Here is a 26,058-nt window from a genome sequence, read left to right as displayed (position 1 = left end):
CCTCCCCTCTTGCCACACATTGAAATCCAGAGGCTCCCAAATACTTTTAGCCTCAGCAGCACCTATAAATAGTCTTCACAAACTAAGAACAGACTTCTGCTGTGTGGAAGGTCAGTGGAATTAACTTTTGTAAAGTCCAGCAAGTGTAGAAGTGATTACAGGATTGGGGCCTATATCGGTGCTGGTCTCATATCATTCAGGACTTTATTACACATCACCCTTTCCACTTACTGTACTGAGAAGCAGGTCCACCGACAGGGATGGCAAAGGGGGCAATTGCCATGGGGCCCGGGTGATTTAAAAGGGCCCGACGGCCTCCGGCCGCCACCACTGCTGCGGTAGCGGTGGCCAGGAGCCCGGGCCCTTTCACATCGCCCGGGCAGGCCGTAGGGCTCCTAGGCGCGTGCGGGGTGGTACTGGCAGTGGCGAAGGCAGCTGGGTGGGCATGTGGAAGCCCAGGCCATGCCAACTCACTGTTCTGCCCAGGGGCCAGAATTGCTGTTGGCGGGCCTGCTGAGAAGTTTTAATCATAGCTAAAACTTTGAATTAAATCAATTTAAAACAGAGCCGCATTTAGAAATGAAGAAACAGACTTTATTCAGCTCCTCAGGCTAATTTACCACTTCCTTCTATGCCATTCATGCTGACCCACTAGATAATGGTTTAATAGGTTACATTTTTCTTTTTTGCTGCATTTACTGCTAATCATGAAAAGGCAACATTCAAACACAAAGAATATTTTCATGACCACAAAGTAGCAAGAATAGCCAAAGCCTCTTGCAATACCTACTGATCACTCATTGCCATCTTTTGACCAGAAGGAGTATTGATAGAATCTCTTCATCTAAAGCTCTTAAGTATATTGAAATACTCTTGCACCGCTTACCATAATTTGGTGGTTTTGGAAGATGTGACAAGACTGATAAAAGATGACTTGGCAGCATCTTTGGAGCAAAAGAACAATCAATTTTAAATGTATGATTCTACAGGTGATTAAAGGGAAAATTCTGCCCTCAAATGCACACATGTAGCTTTCACTGAACCAAGGAGAATTGTACACACACATCTAATTTGTGACAGAATTTGGCCCTTGAATCTAACCCAATAAAAGATTGTATGTCAAGTATAAAGAAAGTCTCTACTTACAAACTAAAATTATCAGCAGCAGAAAGGCCAACAAAGTGGCAAAGCGTCCTCCCAGAAAGCATCTGAAATCATAACAAATACCCTAGTTTTTAGATTGTACGATGGACAGATATTGGGTCAACACAATAAAATAACTGGACACATTCCAAGATCAGCCTTCAGTCAGCTACCATTCTGGTCCTTCAGCTAAGGACCTCAATATTCCCTGACTTTTAATGGGAGGCGGGGGCTGGGAAGAGACTAGTGTCATGGAATGTGATGGAACGTTTACCCCACACAGGCCAGGAAAGGGTTAATATGGGCCTGAGAAAGACCATGGTAGGAAGAAACCAAGGGAACCAGTGGCAAGGAGTTGGACTAAGCAGATTCTGGCAGCTGGTTATAGGGTCTTGGGCTGGAGTTCAATGTAGTGAGAGGCCCCAGGTTCCCCTACCAGCCACTTGTATGGTAGCATGAGGCCAGAGAAGGGGACAAGGAAAGCAAGGGAGGACAATGGGGCCCAGCATCTAGGCTGAAGACCTGATACAAGGTCTCAAACATTAGTTTGTTGGTCTTTGTTACCCTGAAAAGGTTCCCTTCTCCAACTTTCAAATACCCTGTCCAAATATATGTCTTGCACAACCCAAAAAAGCATCCCGATGCTAATGCAAGTTGTATTGAATATACAGAATCCTGGGGAAATAGATGAAAGTCACAGGAGATAGGGAAATTCGTGTTTTTTGAGAATCAGGTGAGCCATAACTATAATTTCAAACTTGGCACTTGTCTGCAGCCAGGTATCTCAAAAATTCCATTATGATGCTGATCACTTCTGCATTCACAAGTGTGTTCTTTTTTATTTCATATGACAATATTCTTATGTACTGAATCTGGGCTAGTATGTATTAAGAAAAAACAAATGCGAAGGAATATATAGTACTATGTTTTGAAATTTTCCTCTCCAGTGTAACACATGCCTGCTCGGTGTGGCACTCTGTCCCCTCTAGTGCCTAGACCAGCTGGAGATTGATGAGTCTACTATAGCCTTAGCTAAGAGAGATGTATATTTTAGCTCATGCAGCAGAGGCTCATGCATTAAGCTCCAGAGGTCCCAAGTTTGATCCTGGCCACCAATGACTGGAATCTGTCGGCATTACAAGTGATACCAGTTTCAATGGATTTCTTCTATTCCCATCACTGACATTGAAACTAACCTTTTCCCAGTGACTCAGACTCAGAGTTCCAGACTCAACTGAGCTCACTAGGGTATGATCCAAAGCCCACCAAAGTCAGGCCCTTAGAGCGATTACTTTTAAAAAACAACAACGCAAAACAGGTTCATAATCCCAGAAGTGTGTGTATAGGTGGGGGGGGGGGCGGGGAGAGGGAGAGGTCAGGCGTACCTCTCCATGTGGCCTTGAAAACAGCTAAACTCTTTTTCCCTCAAACTTCCAAATAACAAAAAAGTGCTCCTAAATTATGAATAAATATGCAAAAATTCAGCCTGAAAGATAATGGCTTGACAAAACTATAACTATCTGAAAATGACCCATTAGAATGAAATAGCTTAGACAATCTTAATTATAAGCAGTGCTCTATGTTCCACCTATAATAATAAAACTAAACCATACAGACTACAGACAGCAAATTAGCACCAAAGAATGGAAAAGGAAGCAAGAATGGATTTCCCGAAGCTCCAATTCTCTTTTGTTCAGCTTACAGAAACCTTGCTAATTGGGATGTTTGGTTATGCATCAAGTCAAAGAAATAAAAATCTGTAATATGTGCAGTGAATAGCTCTCAAAGATCATCTTTGTCTTTTGGGTTCATTGTTTTCTACATTTTAAAATTAGATACATAAAATTACACTCAATTTTATTAGACTTGATTAACATCAAAAGGGAAAGTAGCCTAACTAGATAATTTAGTTCTTAGAGGATATTTACTTGTAAAATTTATTTGAAAGACATACATTACAACTTAATACAATTAAACTAAAAAAAAAATTGAAAAATGGTAGTATTTCCCAATAGTATTTCCTATATAATTAATTGCATAACTCATATGCCAGACATGCTAAATTATTGTGTACAATTTGGAATATATATCTGTACACCTAATTTATGCAGGCTAAGAGCAGATTTGTGCATACATATCCTGCATTTGCACAGAGCCAGTTAGGTGTCATATCTGCATCCAAACACCTAATTTGTGCGCACACATCAAATATTTGCTTGCAAATGCATCTTTGAAATAGTGCATGTCTAACTTTGAAAAGCAGGCCCTAAATGTCATGTTTTATTCACCAGTTGGCATTTTATATAAATAAATAAAGCATGATTATAATGAAGATGAAATCAAAATTACCTTGCACACACTGAAATGATTAAACACGTGGACAGCATAATCATTTGATAAATGACATTTCTCACTGCATTGGATTCTAATAAAAAAGGAAACAAATTAGAAATAATAATTCTTTTTTCTGGACATACTAGAATACAAGAAGCAGCTCCTTCCTTCCAGCTGCCCTCCTCTGAAACTATGAACCTGAAATTCAGTGAAGGAAGAAGTATTTGTGAAAAAAAGATGCTTTACCAAAAACTTTACTATGATACTCACCATGGGCTAGCTCCACAGAAGTCAATGGGAGTCTTCAATGGGGGGTTAAATCAAACCCACTAGAGGCAAACCCAATTATTCTATACTCCATATAGACAGACTATACATCTGCATTCTCTTTTTTGAAAGCTGTAAAGTCTGCTGAATCAAATTCTAAGTGTCATATAAAAATATATTCTCCCATAAAATCTTCCTTACCTTAACTGGACAAATATTTTTGACAATGGACATAAGGATGTACATGGAAATGGCCATGAGAAGTATTCATAAATGCAAAATAATCACCTTAACAAATTTAAAACATAATTTGATTTTTAGATTTTGCAATAACTAGAACAGTGTAAATTTACAAATCTCAAAATTTGGGAATTTGCTAGCTAAAGGGACCAAGAAAAGTTTAAATTCATCAAAAAATGCCAAGGGGTCTTTTTAAAATGTCCATAACTCAAACAAATTAACAGATTTTTATTTTTATTCACAGATTTTATTTTTAAATTCTCAAAAAATACTTTTACATTCAAAGACCAGGATGAAATTCTAGCTCCATTGACGCCAATTGGAGTTTTGCCATTGACTTTGGCAGAGCCAAGATTTCAGCCAACGTGCCAGAAATTTGTGGAAGATTTACTATATATGAATAGAACAGTATAATCTTAAAACAGGCATTAAATCTAAAGTGAAAATCTCAATACAACCATGTCCAATGAGCAGTTAAGGCACCTATATATTATTATTAATTTATTAGTATAAAAAAATTGATTTTTTTTCCAAATTAAAATTTTGCAAAAATCTCCAGTTTCAAAAAAGGCCATTTTTCAATACCATGTTTTTCCATTTGAAAAAGGTCAACCAGCTCTAAAAATAACAAACTGAGAAGGAAAGAACATAACTCACTTGAATGATCCAAAGTCTCTTCATGGAAATACCCATCTACCATAAACTGGGAGCAAGTAGAGGAATCACTGAACTGTTTTCTTGACTGAATGAACACCACATCTTTAGAAAAAGAGGAGTCATCAGCTGCTGGTGTTTGCTTTTGTGACATCCAGGTTTTGCATTCAGAAGAAAATTCAGAGTCATCTGCAAGAGGCACATCTGCAACTTTCCTAGCTCACAGTAACGGAAAGGGGTGGAGAATCTGTGCTGATAGATTTTTAAGATAAAAAATGACTCAATCACAAGGATTTCTCTGAATTGTTAGTGATATGGAATTGGCACAGACCCATTATATGTAGGAAAATGCAGGGGGAAAGAAGCAGACTAAAGACAAAACTTCATAAATTTTAACACAGTGAGGATATAAAAAGCTCAAACTGAAAACAGCAATGGGCCAAATGATCAGATTTAATACAGGAGTATCTCTCATTTTCACTGGCTTCCTATCCAAAGTCAGTTTCAAAAGGCCCTCCTAGGTTATAAAGATCTCCATGGATTCAAACACTGTGACCGTCTCATGTTACTGGCCAATTTGCTCCGCAAAATTCTGTCTCTGATCTGTCCTCTAAATCAGTGGTTTTCAAAGTTCGGGTCGCAACTCAGTACAGAATGCAAGGCACTGTGTCTCCTTGCTCAGCACCCAGGGACCCTGGCGGCTGGCCACTAAAAATTAGTAGTCCCTATCTGTTCTGACACCGCGCTGCACCCCGGAAGCAGCCAGCAGCAGGTCCAGCTCGTACGCAGGGGGCCCATGGGGCTCCGCATGCTGTCCCCACCCTGAGCACCGGATCCACACTCCCATTGGCCAGGAACCGGCCAATGGAAGCTGGGGGGTGGTGGTGCCTGCGGGTGAGAGTTGCACGGAGCCGCTTGCGTGCCTCTGCCTAGGAGCCAGACCTGCTGGCCGCTTCCGGGGCGGGAATAGGCGGGAAGCCTGCCTCTGCACCCCGCTGCGCCGCTGACCGGGAGCCTCCAGAGGTAAGCCTGCACCCCAACCCCATGCCCCAATCCCCTGCCCCAGCCCTGAGCCCCCCCACAAACCCAGAGCCCCCTCCTGCACTCCAACCCCCTCATCCCCAGCCGCACCCCAGAACCTGAACCTCCAGCCCAGAGCCCTGACCCCCTCCCAGACCCCAACCCCCTGCCTTAGCCCAGAGCCCCCTTCCACACCCTGAACCCCTCATTCCCAGCTCCACCCTGCAGCCCTCACCCCTGTAACCCAACCCTCTGCCCCAAACCTGAGGCTCCTCCCACACCCAACCTCCTCATCTCCAGCTCCGTTGGGTCGCAGACATCAAAAATTTTCTTCATCTGGGTCGCCAGAAAAAAAGTTTGAAAACCACTGCTCTAAATGCTGATTTGAGCAGAGTCCCCCCACAAAACCAAGGAAATAGTTATCCACCTACAGTGATCCCGTCATTAACAGACAAGCCTAACTAAATACAGCACATACTAGCGCTGTTACTGTGGGCTTACCATTGCCATAGTGTGGATTGGCATCTAGTTTATTATCTCCATCATTCCAAATCTCCTCTACATGGGGAGAATCCATATTGCTAAGGACAGTGCTGTTAAGCCATGAATCCGAGGCACTGAGACTGAACAGACTAGCAAGAGAGCGACGGATTTTCTTCCTTCTCTTGAATATTCTAGAAATGAAAGAAATAACCATGTTTTAAAGGGATGAGGCAAACTACTTTTATTTATAAAACAGTGTAACAGGGTTCACGTTACGCCCCTGAGTATTTAGCCCCTGCTCCTCCCCCTTCAATGAGTCAGGGACACTTCAGTCTGGTGCAACACCCGTGCTCTTTATTCTCAAAAGGTTTTCCACCACCAATTCCCAACTATATACAGGCTTCACAACTACTTTGCATACAACAGACTAGAAGGCTCCCACTTCCTTCTGTGCTGTGCCGGACCCGGATCCGGACCTAGATCTTTTCCCTTCCCCCCTTCTCTGGCTTCCTCTCAGCCTTTATAGCTCTGGACTAATAAGACTGGCAGGTGCGTCCAGCTACCAGGCTGGCACAGGGCTATTCACCCATTCCCAATCCATTCCCCTTGATTGGGTCTGGAGTGGCAGAAGCTGATTAAGAGCTTCTCAGCCAGCATCCTGCCACAAACAGGAACACGGTCTAGAGGTTAGAGTACAGGCCTACGACTCAGGCATCCTGCGGTCTGTTCCTTGCTCTGCCACAGGTTCACTCTTGGGCTTGTCATTAAATTTCTCAATGCCATTGTTTCTGCATCTGTAAAATGGGTCTAACAATGTTTACTTCTTTTACCAGGGTGTTCTGTGGTTTAATAGTTTCCAAACTACCCTGAGCTCCTTGGGTGAAAAACCACTAGACACTAACATTATAGGGCCAAATTTTACAATCTTTCCTCAGGTAACACCACTATTGAAATCATGTGGGAGTTTTGCCTGAATAAGGATTGCAGGACAGAACCTGTTCTTTTAATTTTCTTTTTTATTCTCCGTCATGGTAATACCCTCTCGGGAGCAGGACAGTAACACTTCTTTTTCTGCAGAGAGTGTCCTTCTTCCTTGGGCAAACCATTTGTTTTGCTGTATTTCTAAAAACTGCAGCTTTAGGTTTACTGTTCTGCCCATGTCCCATTGTCGATTAACTCTCTAGAAAGGCATCCACGCATAGAAACAGTGTTGGTTAGTTTTGCGCTGCCGATGAGCATCAGGAGACACATCACAAATGTATTGGGTTATGGCCATAACAAAATGGATCAATGACTACCCTCAATTTTTTTAATTCTGGGCAAGTGAATGATGAAATTACAAAAATAAAAGTTGATATTTAAAATCCAGAGTAATTTCCATATCAAATAAAACATGTTTTATAGCAAATACAATTTGGAGCCTTCCATATGTAATATAGCATGGATTTATTGGACAAAATCTTAAAGCACAATTCAGTTTTTGCTCAGTCCTCACTCAGGCAAACCTCCTAATGGCCCACTGAAAATTACACATTTGCTATATTTTGAAAATAATGATAGTTTGAAGGTGAGACAAACAAAAAAATCTTGAATTTCCTTAAAATGTTTGTTATATCTACTTTTGGATTTGCTCTTATCCTTCTTTTATATTTGAAAGAATTGAAGTCACCCTTTTGGAACACTAAATATTTCAGCAACAGGTGAAAAGCCACAAATTTCTGAGCAACTGTACCTCTCTTTTATATTTACTGCAGAGCGCTCCCATCACAGTAACATCTGTGTGCTTAAAACTTTTGAGATAATGTTATAAGGCATGACTCTGAAGACCAAGTGATTTTAACCACTGCAGTCTCTCTGAATTATAATACTTGGTGTGCTCCATTGGTATTAGGAAAAGGAATCCAGATATAGAAATAACGGAAGGAGCTAGACATAGACTCATGGGACTGGAAGGGACCTCGAGAGGTCATCTAGTCCGGTCCCCTGCATGTACTGAGCATTATAGTCATATGCTGACAGCCAACCAGAAATCTCCAAGTTAAGTCCAGAGTTAAAAAGCCAACATCCAATATTAAGTAAAATGTATGTGACTCACTTACCTAACTAATTTCTCCTTATAGGTAACACTTGTCTGTGATGGGGTCAGTGTTACATTACCATCTTCGTCAGACACAAAACTGTCTTCCGTCAAAATGTAATAGCCATTAGTAAGAAGCCGAGGACTACGGCGACATGTGAAAAGAGACCCTGTCAAGGGGTTTATGGAACAACATTCATAGGAGGTGTCACTATCCAGAAAGGCATAAGTGTAACTGAAAAGGAAAGAAATAAAGCCCTCTTAGTTAGTATATGTCTATTTAGCACAGGGGCATAAATGTTAATACACGATTGAATGACAATGTTTTTAGATTACACATCACTTTTCATTTTAATAGCTCCCAGAACACTATATAGAGTTGTGTAACAGGGTGGCTTGCCCTTATGGGTTAGAGACCTGGGGACAGCCAGCCCCGATTACTAAGGAGGCACATGGAAGCAAGGCTCACCTGATTGCCCTATAAAGGGCAACAGGAAGCTTCAGAGAAGAGGTGAATGCTCAGGGAGAAACAGACAGAGGGAAGAAGCTGCAGGAAGTGAGTCTCTGGCTGTACTCCCTTCTCCAGCTGGGTACTTTGGGAGTTGTGGCTGGGTAGAAAGCCCTGGCTGGAAGATCTGTTTTCTCACAAGAAGAAAGCAAAGAAGGCAGGCCAGGCCTTGCATCTTCTCCAGCTGCTCAGAGAGAAAAAAGACATAGCTCTCAGGAGGAGGGGCTGTTCCCAGCTTAAGACTGGAGTGGAAGATGTCTGTTTATTTGTGAACAAAATCAGACCCTAAGATGGGCTGTTATTATTAGATTAATGAAAGCCTGTGTGGAGTTTATCTAAGAAGCCCCTTGAAAGGGGAAACTGAGGCAAGGGGCTGCTTGTAGGGCCACCCTGAGGCCACAAGGATGGAGGAGGCCACTCACTCACAAGCTGTAACAAAATGACATACAAACTATACACAGAGATCACTTCACCCACTACTGAAATGCAACCATCTCTGGAGTTAAATGTAGCAACTGCTGAATAAAACACACCAGACAAGTATTTAAGACAGAAGTGGATAACTTTTTCCACTGGAACACAAGGGGACTGTTAGGTAGGCATAATGTAGTTCCTGATTTTGGAATTGGGCCCCAATGCTGCGAGGTGCTGAGTACCCACAACTCTGAGTGACTTCATTGGGATTTGAGGGTGCTCAGCACTTTGCAGGGTCAGGCCCTAATACCGATATACATTTGTCAGTATCAGTACAAGCAGGTATTGATCTTTCAGCAAACAGTCCCAGAGATAGTGGGAAACTCATCAAGTTCTTGAAAACTGGCAAGAGGTGAGTAATAGATAATTGTACAAAGATCTCTACCAGGGATAAGAGATGACAGTATGCAAGGGCTAGGGGTGGGCATGCACCACTGCCCTCTGTTGGACAGAATCTGAAATGAACAACTGTGTCATATACCATATGCTACAGTCACTTCATGGGGATTCTACCTTAGTGCAAGTGGTTGGGGCTTGTGTTTTTCAAGCAGGAGTATCTGAATTCTATCCCCACTGTAGCTTTGAAGTTTCAAGTGGCCATGGATTTGCAGCAGTGATATCTGTGAAATGCAATGTGGCCCTGCTTTAGTGTGGTAATAGCACCCTAATCATAAATAGTTTAAATAGGAATTTTAGAAATGTTTTTCAAACACAAAGGAAAAATAAAACGAAACAAAGGATAGTTTTACTCCATACCTTGGCAAAATGTGTTCAGGGGACAGACTTTGCCTGGGCTATTTATCAGCCACGGAAAAACCTGTTGAGACAAAGACCAGATAAGGAGACGCCCCAGCACCAGCTCACCACGCAGGCATTTCAAGCGACAGTAGAACCAGCTGACTGGTTTTCACTAACAATATGCCTTGATGAAATTGAGAGAAGAAAATTAGGAAAGGAAAAGAGACTAAAGGAAAGAAAACAGAGTGATGGTGGGTAGATAAAATGAAACCTCATATAATTTAGACTTGTATAGTATCATTCCAAAGAGTAGCATGAATCAAAGCTGATTACAGTCAATAAATCCAAGTTGCCAATGTACTGCACAGCTTAGTGTCTTGTGGGAAGTAAATCCAGTCACATACAAGGGAATAGGTCCAGCACTCTTAATGGCATTGTCTGATTCACATCATGAACAGTTCACTCACTGATTGATTCTTTACACATTACAGATTTGTATTTTATATACATTAGTGTCTGCTGATATATTCTCTTCATTACAATTTTATACAAAAACCTCTGTAAAATCTTAACTTTTCAATCAATGGGAAAACATTACATCTAAAGAAAGAAATTCATATTCACTTTAGAAGGCAATCCCTCATGTGTAAGGACACAATCCCTGACAGGTGGTTATTAGATTCTAGTATAAACCCAAAATGGCAAAATCCCAGTTAAGAAAGCCCAGAGAAATGCCTATACATTTACGTGCTGCTGGTGTTGACATTAGTTGGGATATTCGATACATCTTGAGAAGGTCTGTTGCACACACTCTGGAGCTACATGCATCATAGATTATCTGCAAGAGATTTTAAAGGAAAGTTGGTATTTATTGAAAAGAGAGAGTTGCAAGGTATAATCAGGAATGGACATTACATTACTAATTCCTAATGCTGTATTCCATTAGATGTGAGTCTGATCCTGCTATCCTTCCTCACTGATTTCAAGAGCAAATTTGTTCAAATAGGGTCTGCAGGCCCAGGCCCTGGCTTAGGCTCAAACTCTATTTGGTCAATTGCAGTCTCTTTGCTATCTGCAGCTGTGATCTCTTTCCTAATATTTAAATCCATGATGTACAGTATAGATAGACTTACAATTGTCCTACATGCACTACCGTATTTACTTTATTTTCTCAATAATATGCTTTTGAATCACCGTTATGAAAAATAAAAAGCACTGAATGAGAAATAAAGTTTACATACAATATCTTACATGTCTCTAGTGCTTTGCATGAGAGAATATCACAGTGCACTTTACAAACTGGTATACAATCTATGGTTTCTACCCTGCAAATACTTAGGCCTGTGAGTAGCCTCATTAAAGTTACTCAGGTGACCATGGTTTATATGTAGGGATCACATCACCCACCACTGAGAGGCAGGACAACTTGAGGGGAAACATAACAGCTGTTTAACAGAATGTAGCAACACTACAAATCCGTTTAGGATAAGATGCGAGGGAGAAATGCATCTCCATATGCAGATTAGTGGGAATGTGATGTATTTCTCCCAATTATACACATCCTCAAGAACAGTTTAAGAACACTTGTGATTTACAAAGCAATGTTTTTCTGTGCAATGATTTTACACAGAATTGCTTTCCCAGAGTCTTGAAAACACCGGAGAAAGGGTGTTCACTTCATTTTGCAACCAGTACTTTACACAACCCCACTTTTATTTATTGTTAGGCTTGAAAGGATTAGGTTTTTGTCTGTAAATGTCAGTCAACGTTGACTTCACTGTACACACACACACACACACACACACACACACACGAAGAAATATTTTCACTCATAATAATCCCAATTTACAGATAAGCGAAGGAAGAAAAATGCCATTTGAGAACTTATTAGCATTTGATTTTGGGATATTTACTTTGTATATTTTGAAATGTGATGTTGATATTTTGTGTTTTAATGGTTATAAAGCTTTATCCTATAGAATCTCAATGTCTACTATCGTTTAAATAATTGTCTGCCCCCCATTGTGTGATTCCCCCTATAATTTCCCACAACTGAAAATTTAAATAACTAAAAATAGGAAAAAAAATGCTTAAACCATAATTTCACACAACTGTGAAAATGTAAATAGACAAAAATTCTAAAAAATGCTTAAAATAAATATTTGTATGCCGTGTAATTGTAGCCATGTCGGTCCCAGGATATTAGACAGACAAGGTGTGTGAAGTGGTATCTTTTATCAAACCAACTTCTGTTTGGTCTGTTTTATCAGCCCAAGCTTGTCTCTCTCACCAAACAGAAGTTGATCTGATAAAAGATACGACCTCACCCACCTTGTCTGTAAAATAAACATTGATATTATCCATCAAAATAAAACAAAATCTAATTCTGCCAAATTATTCATGACTTAAAGTAAGTTTCTATGCTCTTATAGTATCATAAACTACCGTTTCAATGTAACCAAATCAGAGCAAAACATATCAATTTCCACTTTGCAATGACTTTAAGTAATATTTAACATTAAGTAATATTTGTGACCCACAACACAAAGATGCCTGTAGTTCAACAAATATCTTTTAAATGAACATATGACGAAAGGCCAAATATGAACAACCTAACTGAAAATGAAACAAAGCTAAAGGCAAGTCAGCAACATTTTATGGCAATCATTCAAATCAAAGTTTATTGAGTCTACAACACTGCCCAGTTCTGCAATTTAATCACTAAAATGTAAGCATGAAAGCTTCTGTCTTTCTACTCAGAATGTAGAAAACAATTTACTTTAATCACTTTCCTTGGTGATAATCAAACTGGTCCTTAAAACAATGATACCTTCAGTTGGTAACTAGCCAATCCCTTGCGCATGTTGCACTCTACACTGTAAATATTTACATCAATATGTATCAACACACATAATTAGCGGTTAAAATTATTTAAGCCCAAGTATTTAACCTATTCAGATAACAAATATTGCTCTCTTATCTTTTGAAATACAGTAATGTCTATGAGAAATAATTGTATTTGTTCATACACGTCACTGTTTGAAGGGTATTTTAGTCTATTCTCTTTACTGGTAGTGATGAAAGCATTTACCAAAATGTACAGCTTCTTGAAGAGCTGACTGCAAATGGAGAAATCCAGGGCTCAGTTATTCCTCTGTTGATCAAAGTAATAAAACATCAACATGTGTAAAATCTTCCAAACCTGGAAAAGCCATTTCACTATTAACAAACGTATGCAAGAAGTTTTTCATCAAAAAGAGTCTCTGGAATGCAACTGTAGGGTGCTCCCTATGCTGCTTCCTGGAACAGAATAGCTCTGAGGTCTTCGAAAAGGCAGGTCTATAAAGCCCCTTGTTTCCTTTCAAAAACAGACTGTGCAATCAGAAGCAAAGAGGCAGAATGAGGTCATTCTTCCTGTTAAGTAGCCTCACATCACAAGCATTCATTTTGAAGAGTAAATTGAAGATTAAGATTAGGCAAGTGAACAACCCTGCAGGGTGTTGCAAAATGCAAGATATGTCAGCTTTAAATAACGGTCTATTCTATTTATATCATGGTGCACAGAACCAGCACCTTGTCTGTGATGCTTGTAAAAACAACTGATGCAACTTTTTACCATATCTTTTATTTATAAATCTGATACAGTTATGACTCAGTATACTTTACAGTCATGTAGTCATATCACTTAGTACAACACTAATGTTGGGAGACTTGAAGGCTTTGATTGCATTACTATGCCTAAAATAATCCTGTTTTACCCCCCAAAATCCCTGAATGTTAGCAAAATCCCATCCAAGAGCACTGCTGTACAGAAGAAACATCAGTTAATATTTCATAGTTCAGTAGCAGTTCATCTGGTTTTCAACAACCACACTGTGGCTGATCATAACAGAATTATGCAAATGTTAGGTAAAAGTACTTCGGAAGATGAAATAAATATGGTCAGGGAAATATTTATAAACAAAGCCATAGCCACAACACTTCAATGATGCATAAAACAAAAGAAGAAAGAATACCACTAATTCCAACTGAAATAAATTTAGTCTGAATGACTAGTTCTAACAATCAGAATTATTGGACTGTAGAATAGTCTCCAAAAGGAAAGGGAAAACCCCATCACTTGGGTCATTTAAAAGTACACTGTTGTTGGGACCAATCCTATTCAGGCAGAGGAATAAAATGACCGGATAAATATTTTCTGTCTCTGACTGCTATGACTTTATGTATGTCAGACAGAAGGGTAATAGATGAATAGTACTATAAAAACAAATATGTAATATCGGACTTCATTTTTTCCTGAAGAAAGTGAAAAAAATTCCTTCTGTTGATGTAGTCACAATAAATGAAAGCAAGCTGCCAAGTTAAAAAAAAAATAACCAGCAGTAATCTGGCACAGGTTATTGCAAAGCATTTCAGTATAACCACACCCATCTGAAATGTTTCACTTAAGGTCCTTCCACTCCATACTGAAAACTGAGGGCCAAATTCATCCTTGGTGGAACTTCCTTGACTTCAGTGCATTTACCCCAAAGGTTAAATTTAGCCCCAAATGAGTAATGCTTCCATGGTTGCATGAACTTTACAACAGTCTGAATAAAACCACCAGCAGCATGAAGTCTTCGTATAGTGGAACAAAGATGAAAGAAACCGTTATATGTTTTGATCTGAATGTCTTGTGTTCCAGAAAAATATGCCTTTACTGTAATTTTACTAAGCACACATGTATAAAAGATACACATCCGTCTATGTTAAAGGTACACCATCAACTTTTAAAAAAATCAAATTCCTATCTGAAAATGTTTTATACTTATTGTGGTAACTCATGGTAGTGGCCCTACAGTTTAGATTGAGTTCTAAAATAGGGCATACATTCCTGTTTTTCTCTAAAAGTAGGTGGCCTGTAGATATGTTTTCTATGCTCTGAATTTTCTGTGTAGTTTTTGTTTTATTTTTTTCCCTTCATACATTTTCAATAGGAAGTCTCTGAAAATGAGCTCTGACTGACTTATTTCCTGGGTAATCTGACCTTTCATTGTTGGCCAATGTCACAAATATAAAGGGAAGGGTAACCACCTTTCTATATACAGTGCTATAAAATCCCTCCTGGACAGAGGCAAAGTCCTTTTACCTGTAAAGGACTAAGAAGCTCAAGTAACCTGGCTGGCACCTGACCCAAAATGACCAATGAGGGGACAAGATACTTTCAAATCTGGAGGGGGGCGGAAGGCTTTGGTCTGTCTGTGTGATACCTTTGCCGGGAACAGATCAAGGATGCAAGCACTCCAACTCCTGTAAAGTTAGTAAGTAATAAAGCTAGAAAATGTGTTAGGTTTTCTTTGTTTTGGCTTGTGAAATTCGCTGTGCTGGAGGAAATGTGTATTCCTGTTTTTGTAACTTAAGGTTTTGCCTAGAGGGATTCTCTGTGTTTTGAAAAATCTGACTGCCTGTAAGATTATCTTCCATTCTGATTTTACAGAGTTGTTCTCTTATCTTTTTTTGTTCTTCTAATAAAGTTCTGTTTTTTAAGAATCTGATTGGGTTTTTTGGGTCTTAAAAATCCAAGGCTGGTTGGTGCTCATCTTGTTTATTCTCAAGCCTCCCCAGGAAAAGGGGTGTAAGGGCTTGGGTGGATATTTTGGGGAAATAGGAACTCCAAGTGGTCCTTTCCCTGTTCTTTGTCTAAATCACTTGGTGGTGGCGGCATACTGTTCAAAGACAAGGCGAAATGTGTGCCTTGGGAAAGTTTTTAACCTACGCTGGTAAAAATAAGCTTAGGGGTTTTTTATGCGGGTCCCCACATCTGTACCCTAGAGTTCAGAGTGGGGAGGAAACCTCACAGCCGATATCTTTAAAAAAATATTGTCTATCTGCACAAACTTTGGTAGCCGTGCATCCTTACTAGGCCTGGTGCAATGGATAGTTTTTGAAAAGAAATAATCTGATTTTAGGGTCAATGTTAGCCTTTAACTTTCAGTTATAATCAATGTGCCAAGGATGGCTGATGCATAAACTTTGCATGCTGGTTCATGCCTAAGCCCTTCTTCCTCAGAACTTCAGAAGCCATGCTTTTCTCTCAGATTTTATACTACTATTGGGAAGGATTTTGTGTTCCATTTCAGGCACAAAAGAGAAGAGTTTCATGAGCAGATACACAGAATAGAACAGCTGCATTTTTACTCCTCAGTTTGCCCCCAAGCCACCTCACACTTGAAAGGCCCACTCTTCGTTTAAACAATAAAAAAAAAAATAGGAAATCAGTATGCAAAAAGCTTTGTTATGAAGCAGTAGCAAGGCTCTACACACATAGCATATCTGACACAAAACCACAAAAGCAAGAAAATGAAACCTAATAGTACATATCCTGTACTCCTCCCACAGACACACACTTTATTTTGCCAAAAGAGCTGTACACCAGAGTCCATGCACGGCAGCCATAACTATGTCCCCCTTGCAATGTCAGCTGCCTATCACTCGCTTTACCAAGTTACCCTGTCTCGACACAAACTCCTCCACCTGGGGAAGTGAGGAAACAGATTGACAGAGCAAGATGGGTACCCAGAAATCACCTACTACAGGACAGGCCCCACAAGGAAAACAACAGAACACCACTGGCCACCACATAAAGCCCCCAGTTAAAACCTCTCCAGCACATTATCAACGATCTACAACCAGGGCCGGCTCCAGGCACCAGCTTTCCAAACAGGCGCTTGGGGTGGCATTCAGAATGGGGCAGCAGTCTGTGTTCCGCGGCGGCAATTCGGCGGCAGCTCTGCTGCTTTTCCTGCCACGGCGGCTTTTGGGCGGCAGCTCTGCCGCTCTTCCGGGCACGGCGGCAATTTGGCGGCAGCTGCTTCGGGCAGCAAAATTGGTAGAGCCGCTCCTGTCTACAATCTATCCTGGAAAACGATCCCTCACTCTCACAGATCTTGAGAGACAGGCCAGTCCTTGCTTACAGAGAGCCCTCCAACCTGAAGCTAATACTCACCAGCAACTACACACCACACCACAGAAACACTAACACAGGAACCAATCCCTGTGGCAAACTTCGTTGCCTACTCTGTCCCCGTATCTACTCTAGCGACACCATCAGAGGACCCAACCACATCAGCCACACCATCAGAGGCTCATTCACCTGCACGTCTACTAATGTGATATATGCCATCATGTGCCAGCAATGCCTCTCTGCCATGTACATTGGCCAAACTGGAGAGTCCCTACATAAAAGAATAAATGGACACAAATCGGACATCAGGAATGGTAACATACAAAAGCCAGTGGGAGAACACTTCAATCTTCCTGGACATTCTATAACAGATTTAAAAGTAGCTATACTTGAATAAAAAAACTTCAGAAACAGATTTCAAAGAGAAACAGCAGAACTAAAATTCATTTGCAAATTTGACACTTGAATAGGGCTTGAATAGGGACTGGGAGTGGCTAGCTCATTACAGAAGCAGCTTTGCCTCTCCTGGAATTGACACCTCCTCATCTATTATTGGAAGTGGACTACATCCACCCTGATCGAATTGGCCCTGTGGACACTGGTTCTCCACTTGTGAGGTAACTCCCTTCCCTTCATGTGTCATTATAAAATGCCTGCATCTGTAATTTTCACTCCATGCATCTGAAATTGTGTTTTACTCATGAAAGCTTATGCCCAAATAAATGTTAGTCTTTAAGGTGCCACCAGACTCCTTGTTGTTTTTGTGTATATACTGTGCTTTGTGTATAGTTAGTTTCACTGTATAGCCCTTCTTCCCTGCAAAGTCAACTAGGGCCTGATCCAAAGCCCACTGAACTCAGTGAGAGATTTTCTATTGACTTCGATGGATGTTGAAGCAAGCCCTTAGAGCTAGATCAGCTACAAAGGTACTTAGGCACCTAACTGCTTCTTTAGGGACATTATCAAAACAATTGCTCAGCTGCCATCTAACCCCATAGGTGCCAAAAAGTTACCACTAGCAGGCCTAATAGTTAACCCGCTTAAGTGCTAACGCCACCCCACAGCTAACAAGCTAAATACTTTTGTGGATCTAGCCCTTTCCCCTGTAATTTGTACAGAGCTGTCACACTGCATCAGGAAATTAAAAATATCTTGGAATATTGGAAAGTAGAACTGGAACATCACAGAAATTGGCCCCAGAACAGGACTCAATGACAGAGGAAGTTGAAACTCCTTTCAGCTTCTCTTTTAGAATTATTAGATATCAAGCTGACAGCTCCATTTCATAGCCTTTGAGATGCTTTGGTTATTCAGTGTCCCTGTTGTCTGGATTTTTGCCATTTATATTTGCTTTTGAAAAGAGTCTGCAACTGTATAAAACCAACTTTTAATTGGAGTTCAGGAACATCCTATTGGCTCTGATTTTAATAATTGCGTGTATGCAACTATATGAAGAAAATGTTTAAAAAAAAATCCAAATCTGATTTTTTTCAACTTTGTTAGAAAGAAAAACCCCACTCTACTCTATCAAAGACCTCCTGACTGTTTAAACTTGACAGCTCTTGTTCATTGTTTGTCTTCAACTAGACTTATTGTCATCTAATAATTTCTTCCCTGATATAAAAACTCTAATCTAAATCGATAATTTTCATTAATACTTTCTCAAGCCTTAAACCTGTAGTTCTCATGAAAATTTTGTAATGCTTACTCAACAAGGAGATTAATCTATAATGTACATATCACTAGATCTTTATCGGGTATTAAAGAGACAGACTAGTTAAATTGTTGAGAGAGTTTTCCATCTCAATTACATAGCTGAACAATTCCAGACTTGGTCTGGAAGCACTTGTACAATTCTGCAGACTGTGTGGGGGAGCTCATGCTGGATGGTTCTGGTAGGCCATTCTGGCCTTGGAATCTGTGAATCTATGATTCCCATTCAACCCCTTCTTTCATGGGTTTGCCTACATAGCACTCAATATGCTAACATCTGCAACTCTGCATAAAGATGACTAATCTAATCTCATGCTTCAGGGTTTTAGCTGGTCACCAGCAGTGGTCAGGAAGGAATTTTGCCTTCACTGCACAACTAGCTAGATATAGTCTGTTTTGTTTTGTTTCTCCCATCTTCTTATGAAGCATCAAAGATTGGCCACAGGGCACCTGAGAGGGTGGACCGGTGCTCTGAACTGGTACAAAGAATCCTCTTTCTAGATGCCTGACTGGTGTGCCTTGTTCACATGCTGAAGGTCTTACTGGTCACCTGATTTGGGGTTGGGAAGGATTTTCTCCCCAGGTCAGATTGGTTGGGCCCTTAGGAATTTTTCACCTTCCTCTGCAGCATGGGGAGTCATTCATCTGTTGGGATCATCTGGCCAAATCTCACTTAAACAAAAGGGGTGATTTGATTACAGTCTATAAGTGCCTACATGAGGAACAAATATTTGATACTATAGGGTGTGATGGGTTCTCCCCAGGGTGCCAGTTTGAACCAGGGTACCACTGAGCCCACCTAACCCACCAGCCTCGGCTTCCTTTCACACTTTGGTGCTGTGATAAGTTGCCACGCTCTCCAAGCTTGCTCTTTCACCAGCATACACACCGATAGGGACACACCCAGCTGCTGAGATCAGCTCTGCATGGTAAGGCTCAGCTAAGGCACCTCCCAGTTGCTAAGGCGCACACCTCCCTTTGGAGGGTAAACCCAAAATTATATCGTCTTGTGCTGCACAGGGAACTGTCCAGCGTAAGCTCATAAAATTTACCCCCCCCCTCAACGTGGAGAGAGATCTTCAACAGCTTTCTGCCCCAAGTTATTTCCACACACTGGTTTTAGACAAAACAAAAACAAGTTTATTAACTACAAAAAATAAATGTTAAGTGATTATAAGTGATAGCAAATTGATCAAAACGGATTACCTTAGTAAATAAACAAAAATCGCAAAATGAGCTTAACACACTAAATAAATCCAGGGGGAATTCTTCAAGGGCCTCCTTCCCATGGGTCCATATGATGATGTCATTAATGTAGCGCAAGTAGAGGAGGGGTGCTAGGGGACAAGAGCTGAGGAAGCGTTGTTTTAAGTCAGCCATAAATATGTTGACATATTGTGGGGCCATGCGGGTACCCACAGCAGTGCTACTGACTTGAAGGTATAAGTTGTCCCCAAATCTGAAACGGTTGTGGGTAAGGACAAAGTCAAAGCTCAACCACCAGGTGTGCCGTGGCCTCATCAGGGATACTGTTCTTGACAGCTTGTAGTCCATCCTCATGTGGAATATTGGTATAAAGAGCTTCTACATCCACGGTGGCCAGGATGGTGTTTTCAGGAAGATTACCACTGCACTGTAGTTTCCTCAGAGAGTCGGTGGTGTCTCGAAGATAGCTAGGAGTGCTGGTAGCATAGGGTCTGAGGAGAGAGTCCAAATAGCCAGATAATCCTGCTGTAAAAGTGCCGATGCCTGAGATGATGGGGTGTCCAGGGTTTCCAGGTTTATGAATCTTGGGTAGCAGACAGAATACCCCTGGTCGGGGCTCTGGGGGTGTGTCCGTGTAGATTTGTTTAGGAATGAAAATTGCCATATCAGTATCAGATTAAACACGTCAGGCTTTCTCCTACTGCTATTTCCAAGGAGGTGACAGCAGCACCTACAATAATGTTGTGCCTTTTCTTCGCCTGAGTTCAGCATCTAGAAAACTCCCATTACTAGCCGTCATCCTACTATTGTAAACCTATTATAACCTGCTGTGAGCCAAGCAACAATTCACTCCTCCAGTGTCCCTCACAATATTAAACCCTAAACTGATCCCCAGCCCCTTCCTCATCTCAATCAAACCTAACCCACAGACACCAAGAGTACAAAACCCTGAGTTTCTCCCTGCTCCCCTCTTCATCAACCACCCAAGAACATTAAACCCTGACCCCCTTCCCCCAGCACCTTCCTCACCTCCACTCATACCATAAGCATCCCTTCCTCTAAACACTGAAGCTACCTTCTCACATACATGCCATTCTAACACTGCTATTCAACGATCCCGACACAACACCCAGCCCCCTCTGAGCTAGGACTGGTCAAAAATGGTAAAGTCCTTTTATGAAAAAAATTAAAAATCACTTTCATTCCGCAGATTTCTAAAATGTGCAATTTTCTGTTCAGTCCACATTTTTCATAAATATTATTTTAAAAAATTAGCTTTGAAAGGTTTTTTTTTTTTTGCACTTCTCCCTCCTCCATTTTTCTCTTCCTTTCCCCAAGGAAGGGGGGGGGGGGGCAGGGCAGGGAAGTGGGAGAGAAATCAAATACCCAGTACCTCAAAGTACTTCATGGGGGTGGGGTCCTTTGAAACAGACACCAATAAAACATGATGTTTCACAGAAAAAAATACCAGTCCCCAAGGATAGACCATGTACCCAGAGGCAGTGCTGGCCCATTGGAGGTGCGCTCTTTACCCCTCACCCTCCACAATACAATAAGTATTTTTTATTTCCACAAACCAAACAATATACCAACACATACTAATACACTTGTTCAAAACTCCATGTTAAATAAGATTAGTGGTATTTTGGGGGTAATACTAAATCAGGACCCCCATGACCTTAATTGCTTAGGGCTTGTCTACATTACCTGCTGGATCGACGGGCAGTGATCGATCCAGCGGGGGTCGATTTATTGCATCCGTCTAGATGCAATAAATCAACCACTGAGCGCTCTCCCGTCGACTCCGGCACTCCACCAGGACAAGAGGTGCAGGTGGAGTCAACGGGGGAGTGTCAGCTGTCGACTTACTGTCGCGGTAAGTGGATCTAAGTAGGTCAACTTTAGCTACGCTATTCAAGTAGCTGAAGTTGCATAATTTAGATTGATTCCGCCCCCGCCCCGCCCGTGTAGACCAGGCCTTAGTCTGTGTAAGCTTAGCACCACTACTGCATGCACCCCTCCCTCACTCTCTCTCCAGCAAAAGATTTCAACAAGCTCAATCCCTAACCTCTCCTACCAATGGAAGGAGGAAGGGGCTGGGGATCAGTTTAGGGTTTAATATTGTGAGGGACAATATAGCAGGTTTACAATAGTAGGATGACGGCTAGTAATGGGAGTTTTCTAGATGCAGAAGGAGACTCCGCTGGTTGGAAGGCATGAGATGCGATGTCCTGAGGTTGGGGGTTCCATGACCACCACTCCCAAGAGAAGGAGGCGGGTGGTGGTGGTGGTCGGGGACTCTCTCCTCCGGGGGACTGAGTCATCTATCTGCCGCCCTGACCAGGAAAACCGAGAAGTCTGCTGCTTGCCAGGGGCTAAGATTCGCGATGTGACGGAGAGACTGCCGAGACTCATCAAGCCCTCGGATCGCTACCCCTTCCTGCTTCTCCACGTGGGCACCAATGATACTGCCAAGAATGACCTTGAGCGGATCACTGCGGACTACGTGGCCCTGGGAAGAAGGATAAAGGAGTTTGAGGCGCATGTGGTGTTCTCGTCCATCCTCCCCGTGGAAAGAAAAGGCCTGGGTAGGGACCGTCGAATCGTGGAAGTCAATGAATGGCTACGCAGGTGGTGTCGGAGAGAAGGCTTTGGATTTTTTGACCATGGGATGGTGTTCCATGAAGGAGGAGTGCTGGGCAGAGACGGGCTCCACCTTACGAAGAGAGGGAAGAGCATCTTTGCGAGCAGGCTGGCTAACCTAGTGAGGAGGGCTTTAAACTAGGTTCACCGGGGGAAGGAGACCAAAGCCCTGAGGTATGTGGGAAAGCGGGATACCGGGAGGAAACACAGGCAGGAATGTCTGTGAGGGGAGGGCTCCTGCCTCATACTGGGAATGAGGGGCGATCAGCAGGTTATCTCAAGTGCTTATATACGAATGCACAAAGCCTTGGAAACAAGCAGGGAGAACTGGAGGTCCTGGTGATGTCAAGGAATTATGACGTGATTGGAATAACAGAGACTTGGTGGGATAACTCACATGACTGGAGTACTGTCATGGATGGTTATAAACTGTTCAGGAAGGACAGGCAGGGCAGAAAAGGTGGGGGAGTAGCACTGTATGTAAGGGAGCAGTATGAATGCTCAGAGCTCCGGTACGAAACTGCAGAAAAACCTGAGTGTCTCTGGATTAAGTTTAGAAGTGTGAGCAACAAGAGTGATGTAGTGGTGGGAGTCTGCTATAGACCACCGGACCAGGGGGATGAGGTGGATGAGGCTTTCTTCCGGCAACTCGCAGAAGCTACTAGATCGCACGCCCTGGTTCTCATGGGTGACTTTAATTTTCCTGATATCTGCTGGGAGAGCAATACAGCGGTGCATAGACAATCCAGGAAGTTTTTGGAAAGCGGAGGGGACAATTTCCTGGTGCAAGTGCTAGAGGAGCCAACTACGGGGGGAGCTTTTCTTGACCTGCTGCCCACAAACCGGGAAGAATTAGTGGGGGAAGCAAAAGTGGATGGGAATCTGGGGGGCAGTGACCATGAGTTGGTCGAGTTCAGGATCCTGACGCAGGGAAGAAAGGTAAGCACCAGGATACGGACCCTGGACTTCAGGAAAGCAGACTTCGACTCCCTCAGGGAACGGATGGGTAGGATCCCCTGGGGGACTAACATGAAGGGGAAAGGAGTCCAGGAGAGTTGGCTGTATTTCAAGGAATCCCTGTTGAGGTTACAGGGACAAACCATCCCGATGAGTCGAAAGAATAGTAAATATGGCAGGCGACCAGCTTGGCTTAACGGTGAAATCCTAGCAGATCTTAAACATAAAAAAGAAGCTTACAAGAAGTGGAAGGTTGGACATATGACCAGGGATGAGTATAAAAATATTGCTCGTGCACGTAGGAATGAAATCAGGAGGGCCAAATCGCACCTGGAGCTGCAGCTAGCAAGAGATGTCAAGAGTAACAAGAAGGGTTTCTTCAGGTATGTTGGCAACAAGAAGAAAGCCAAGGAAAGTGTGGGCCCCCTACTGAATGAGGGAGGCAACCTAGTGACAGAGGAGGTGGAAAAAGCTAATGTGCTCAATGCTTTTTTTGCCTCTGTCTTCACGAACAAGGTCAGCTCCCAGACTGCTGCGCTGGGCGTCACAGCACGGGGAGTAGATGGCCAGCCCTCAGTGGAGAAAGAGGTGGTTAGGGACTATTTAGAAAAGCTGGACGTGCACAAGTCCATGGGGCCGGATGAGTTGCATCCGAGAGTGCTAAAGGAATTGGCAGATGTGATTGCAGAGCCATTGGCCATTATCTTTGAAAACTCGTGGCGAACGGGGGAAGTCCCAGATGACTGGAAAAAGGCTAATGTAGTGCCAATCTTTAAAAAAAGGGAAGAAGGAGGATCCTGGGAACTACAGGCCAGTCAGCCTCACCTCAGTCCCCGGAAAAATCATGGAGCAGGTCCTCAAGGAATCAATCCTGAAGCACTTAGAGGAGAGGAAAGTGATAAGGAACAGTCAGCATGGATTCACCAAGGGTAGGTCATGCCTGACTAATCTAATCGCCTTCTATGATGAGATTACTGATTCTGTGGATGAAGGGAAAGCAGTGGATGTATTGTTTCTTGACTTTAGCAAAGCTTTTGACACGGTCTCCCACAGTATTCTTGTCAGCAAGTTAAAGAAGTATGGGCTGGATGAATGCACTATAAGGTGGGTAGAAAGTTGGCTAGATTGTCGGGCTCAACGGGTAGTGATCAATGGCTCCATGTCTAGTTGGCAGCCGGTGTCAAATGGAGTGCCCCAGGGGTCGGTCCTGGGGCCGGTTTTGTTCAATATCTTCATAAATGATCTGGAGGATGGTGTGGATTGCACTCTCAGCAAATTTGCGGATGATACTAAACTGGGAGGAGTGGTAGATACGCTGGAGGGCAGGGATAGGATACAGAGGGACCTAGACAAATTGGAGGATTGGGCCAAAAGAAACCTGATGAGGTTCAATAAGGATAAGTGCAGGGTCCTGCACTTAGGACGGAAGAACCCAATGCACCGCTACAGACTAGGGACCGAATGGCTAGGCAGCAGTTCTGCGGAAAAGGACCTAGGGGTTACAGTGGACGAGAAGCTGGATATGAGTCAGCAGTGTGCCCTTGTTGCCAAGAAGGCCAATGGCATTTTGGGATGTATAAGTAGGGGCATAGCGAGCAGATCGAGGGATGTGATCGTTCCCCTGTATTCGACATTGGTGAGGCCTCATCTGGAGTACTGTGTCCAGTTTTGGGCCCCACACTACAAGAAGGATGTGGATAAATTGGAGAGAGTCCAGCGAAGGGCAACAAAAATGATTAGGGGTCTGGAACACATGACTTATGAGGAGAGGCTGAGGGAACTGGGATTGTTTAGTCTTCAGAAGAGAAGAATGAGGGGGGATTTGATAGCTGCTTTCAACTACCTGAGAGGTGGTTCCAGAGAGGATGGTTCTAGACTATTCTCAGTGGTAGAAGAGGACAGGACAAGGAGTAATGGTCTCAAGTTGCAGTGGGGGAGGTTTACGTTGGATATTAGGAAAAACTTTTTCACTAGGAGGGTGGTGAAACACTGGAATGCGTTACCTAGGGAGGTGGTAGAATCTTCTTCCTTGGAAGTTTTTAAGGTCAGGCTTGACAAAGCCCTGGATGGGATGATTTGATTGGGGATTGGTCCTGCTTTGAGCAGGGGGTTGGACTAGATGACCTCCTGAGGGCCCTTCCAACCCTGATATTCTATGATTCTAATGGCAACCCTTTACCTTCCTTTACCCAAAAAAAGCCAAGGCTAATCCCTCACCTCTCTCTACCCCCTCACAACACTGACTCTCACCCCACTAATAATTATTTCTCTCCTTACTCATCCCAGCCATTACCTGCTCAACCCCCATAACACTGACCCTCATCCCCCCACAGCTAACTTGTACCCCCAAACCACCCCTCCTCCCACTCCACCACCATAAGTGACCTCATCCCCCTCAACTAACTTATACCCCAAACTGCCCCCTCCCCATAACACTGGCCTCATGCCCCCCAAAAAGCTTCTACCCAAACCTCCCCACCATAGCTCTTACCTCCCCCACATCCTCCACTAATAACTTACACCCCGCCACACACAGCACCGAGCCGGGCCCCCCTTCATCCTCGCGCCCGCTCCCCCGCCGTTCCAGTTCCTTCGTCCCGCCCCGCCGTAAAGCGGCTGTCGCGCCGCTGCTCCCTGGTCACGTGAGGGGGTGATGGC

The 26,058-nt window shown here is 42.6% G+C and overlaps 1 protein-coding gene across 1 annotated transcript; it reads right to left on the bottom strand.

Annotated features, from left to right (window-relative positions):
- Positions 1–867: 867 nt before the first annotated feature.
- Positions 868–26,009, bottom strand: TMEM71 (transmembrane protein 71). Its single transcript, XM_074943829.1, is given in 10 exon segments — positions 868–944; positions 1,147–1,208; positions 3,493–3,568; positions 4,642–4,827; positions 6,160–6,332; positions 8,241–8,453; positions 9,957–10,017; positions 10,686–10,776; positions 19,801–22,312; positions 25,921–26,009. Coding segments are annotated over 9 exon segments (1,278 nt in total). The 5' UTR covers positions 20,155–22,312; positions 25,921–26,009; the 3' UTR covers positions 868–882.
- Positions 26,010–26,058: the final 49 nt, after the last annotated feature.

Source organism: Natator depressus, chromosome 2 (assembly GCF_965152275.1).
Source record: "Natator depressus isolate rNatDep1 chromosome 2, rNatDep2.hap1, whole genome shotgun sequence".
In the NCBI taxonomy this organism is placed as follows: domain Eukaryota; kingdom Metazoa; phylum Chordata; order Testudines; family Cheloniidae; genus Natator; species Natator depressus.
Note: the sequence above shows the minus strand (reverse complement) of the source record. Positions and strands in the feature narration are given on the sequence as shown.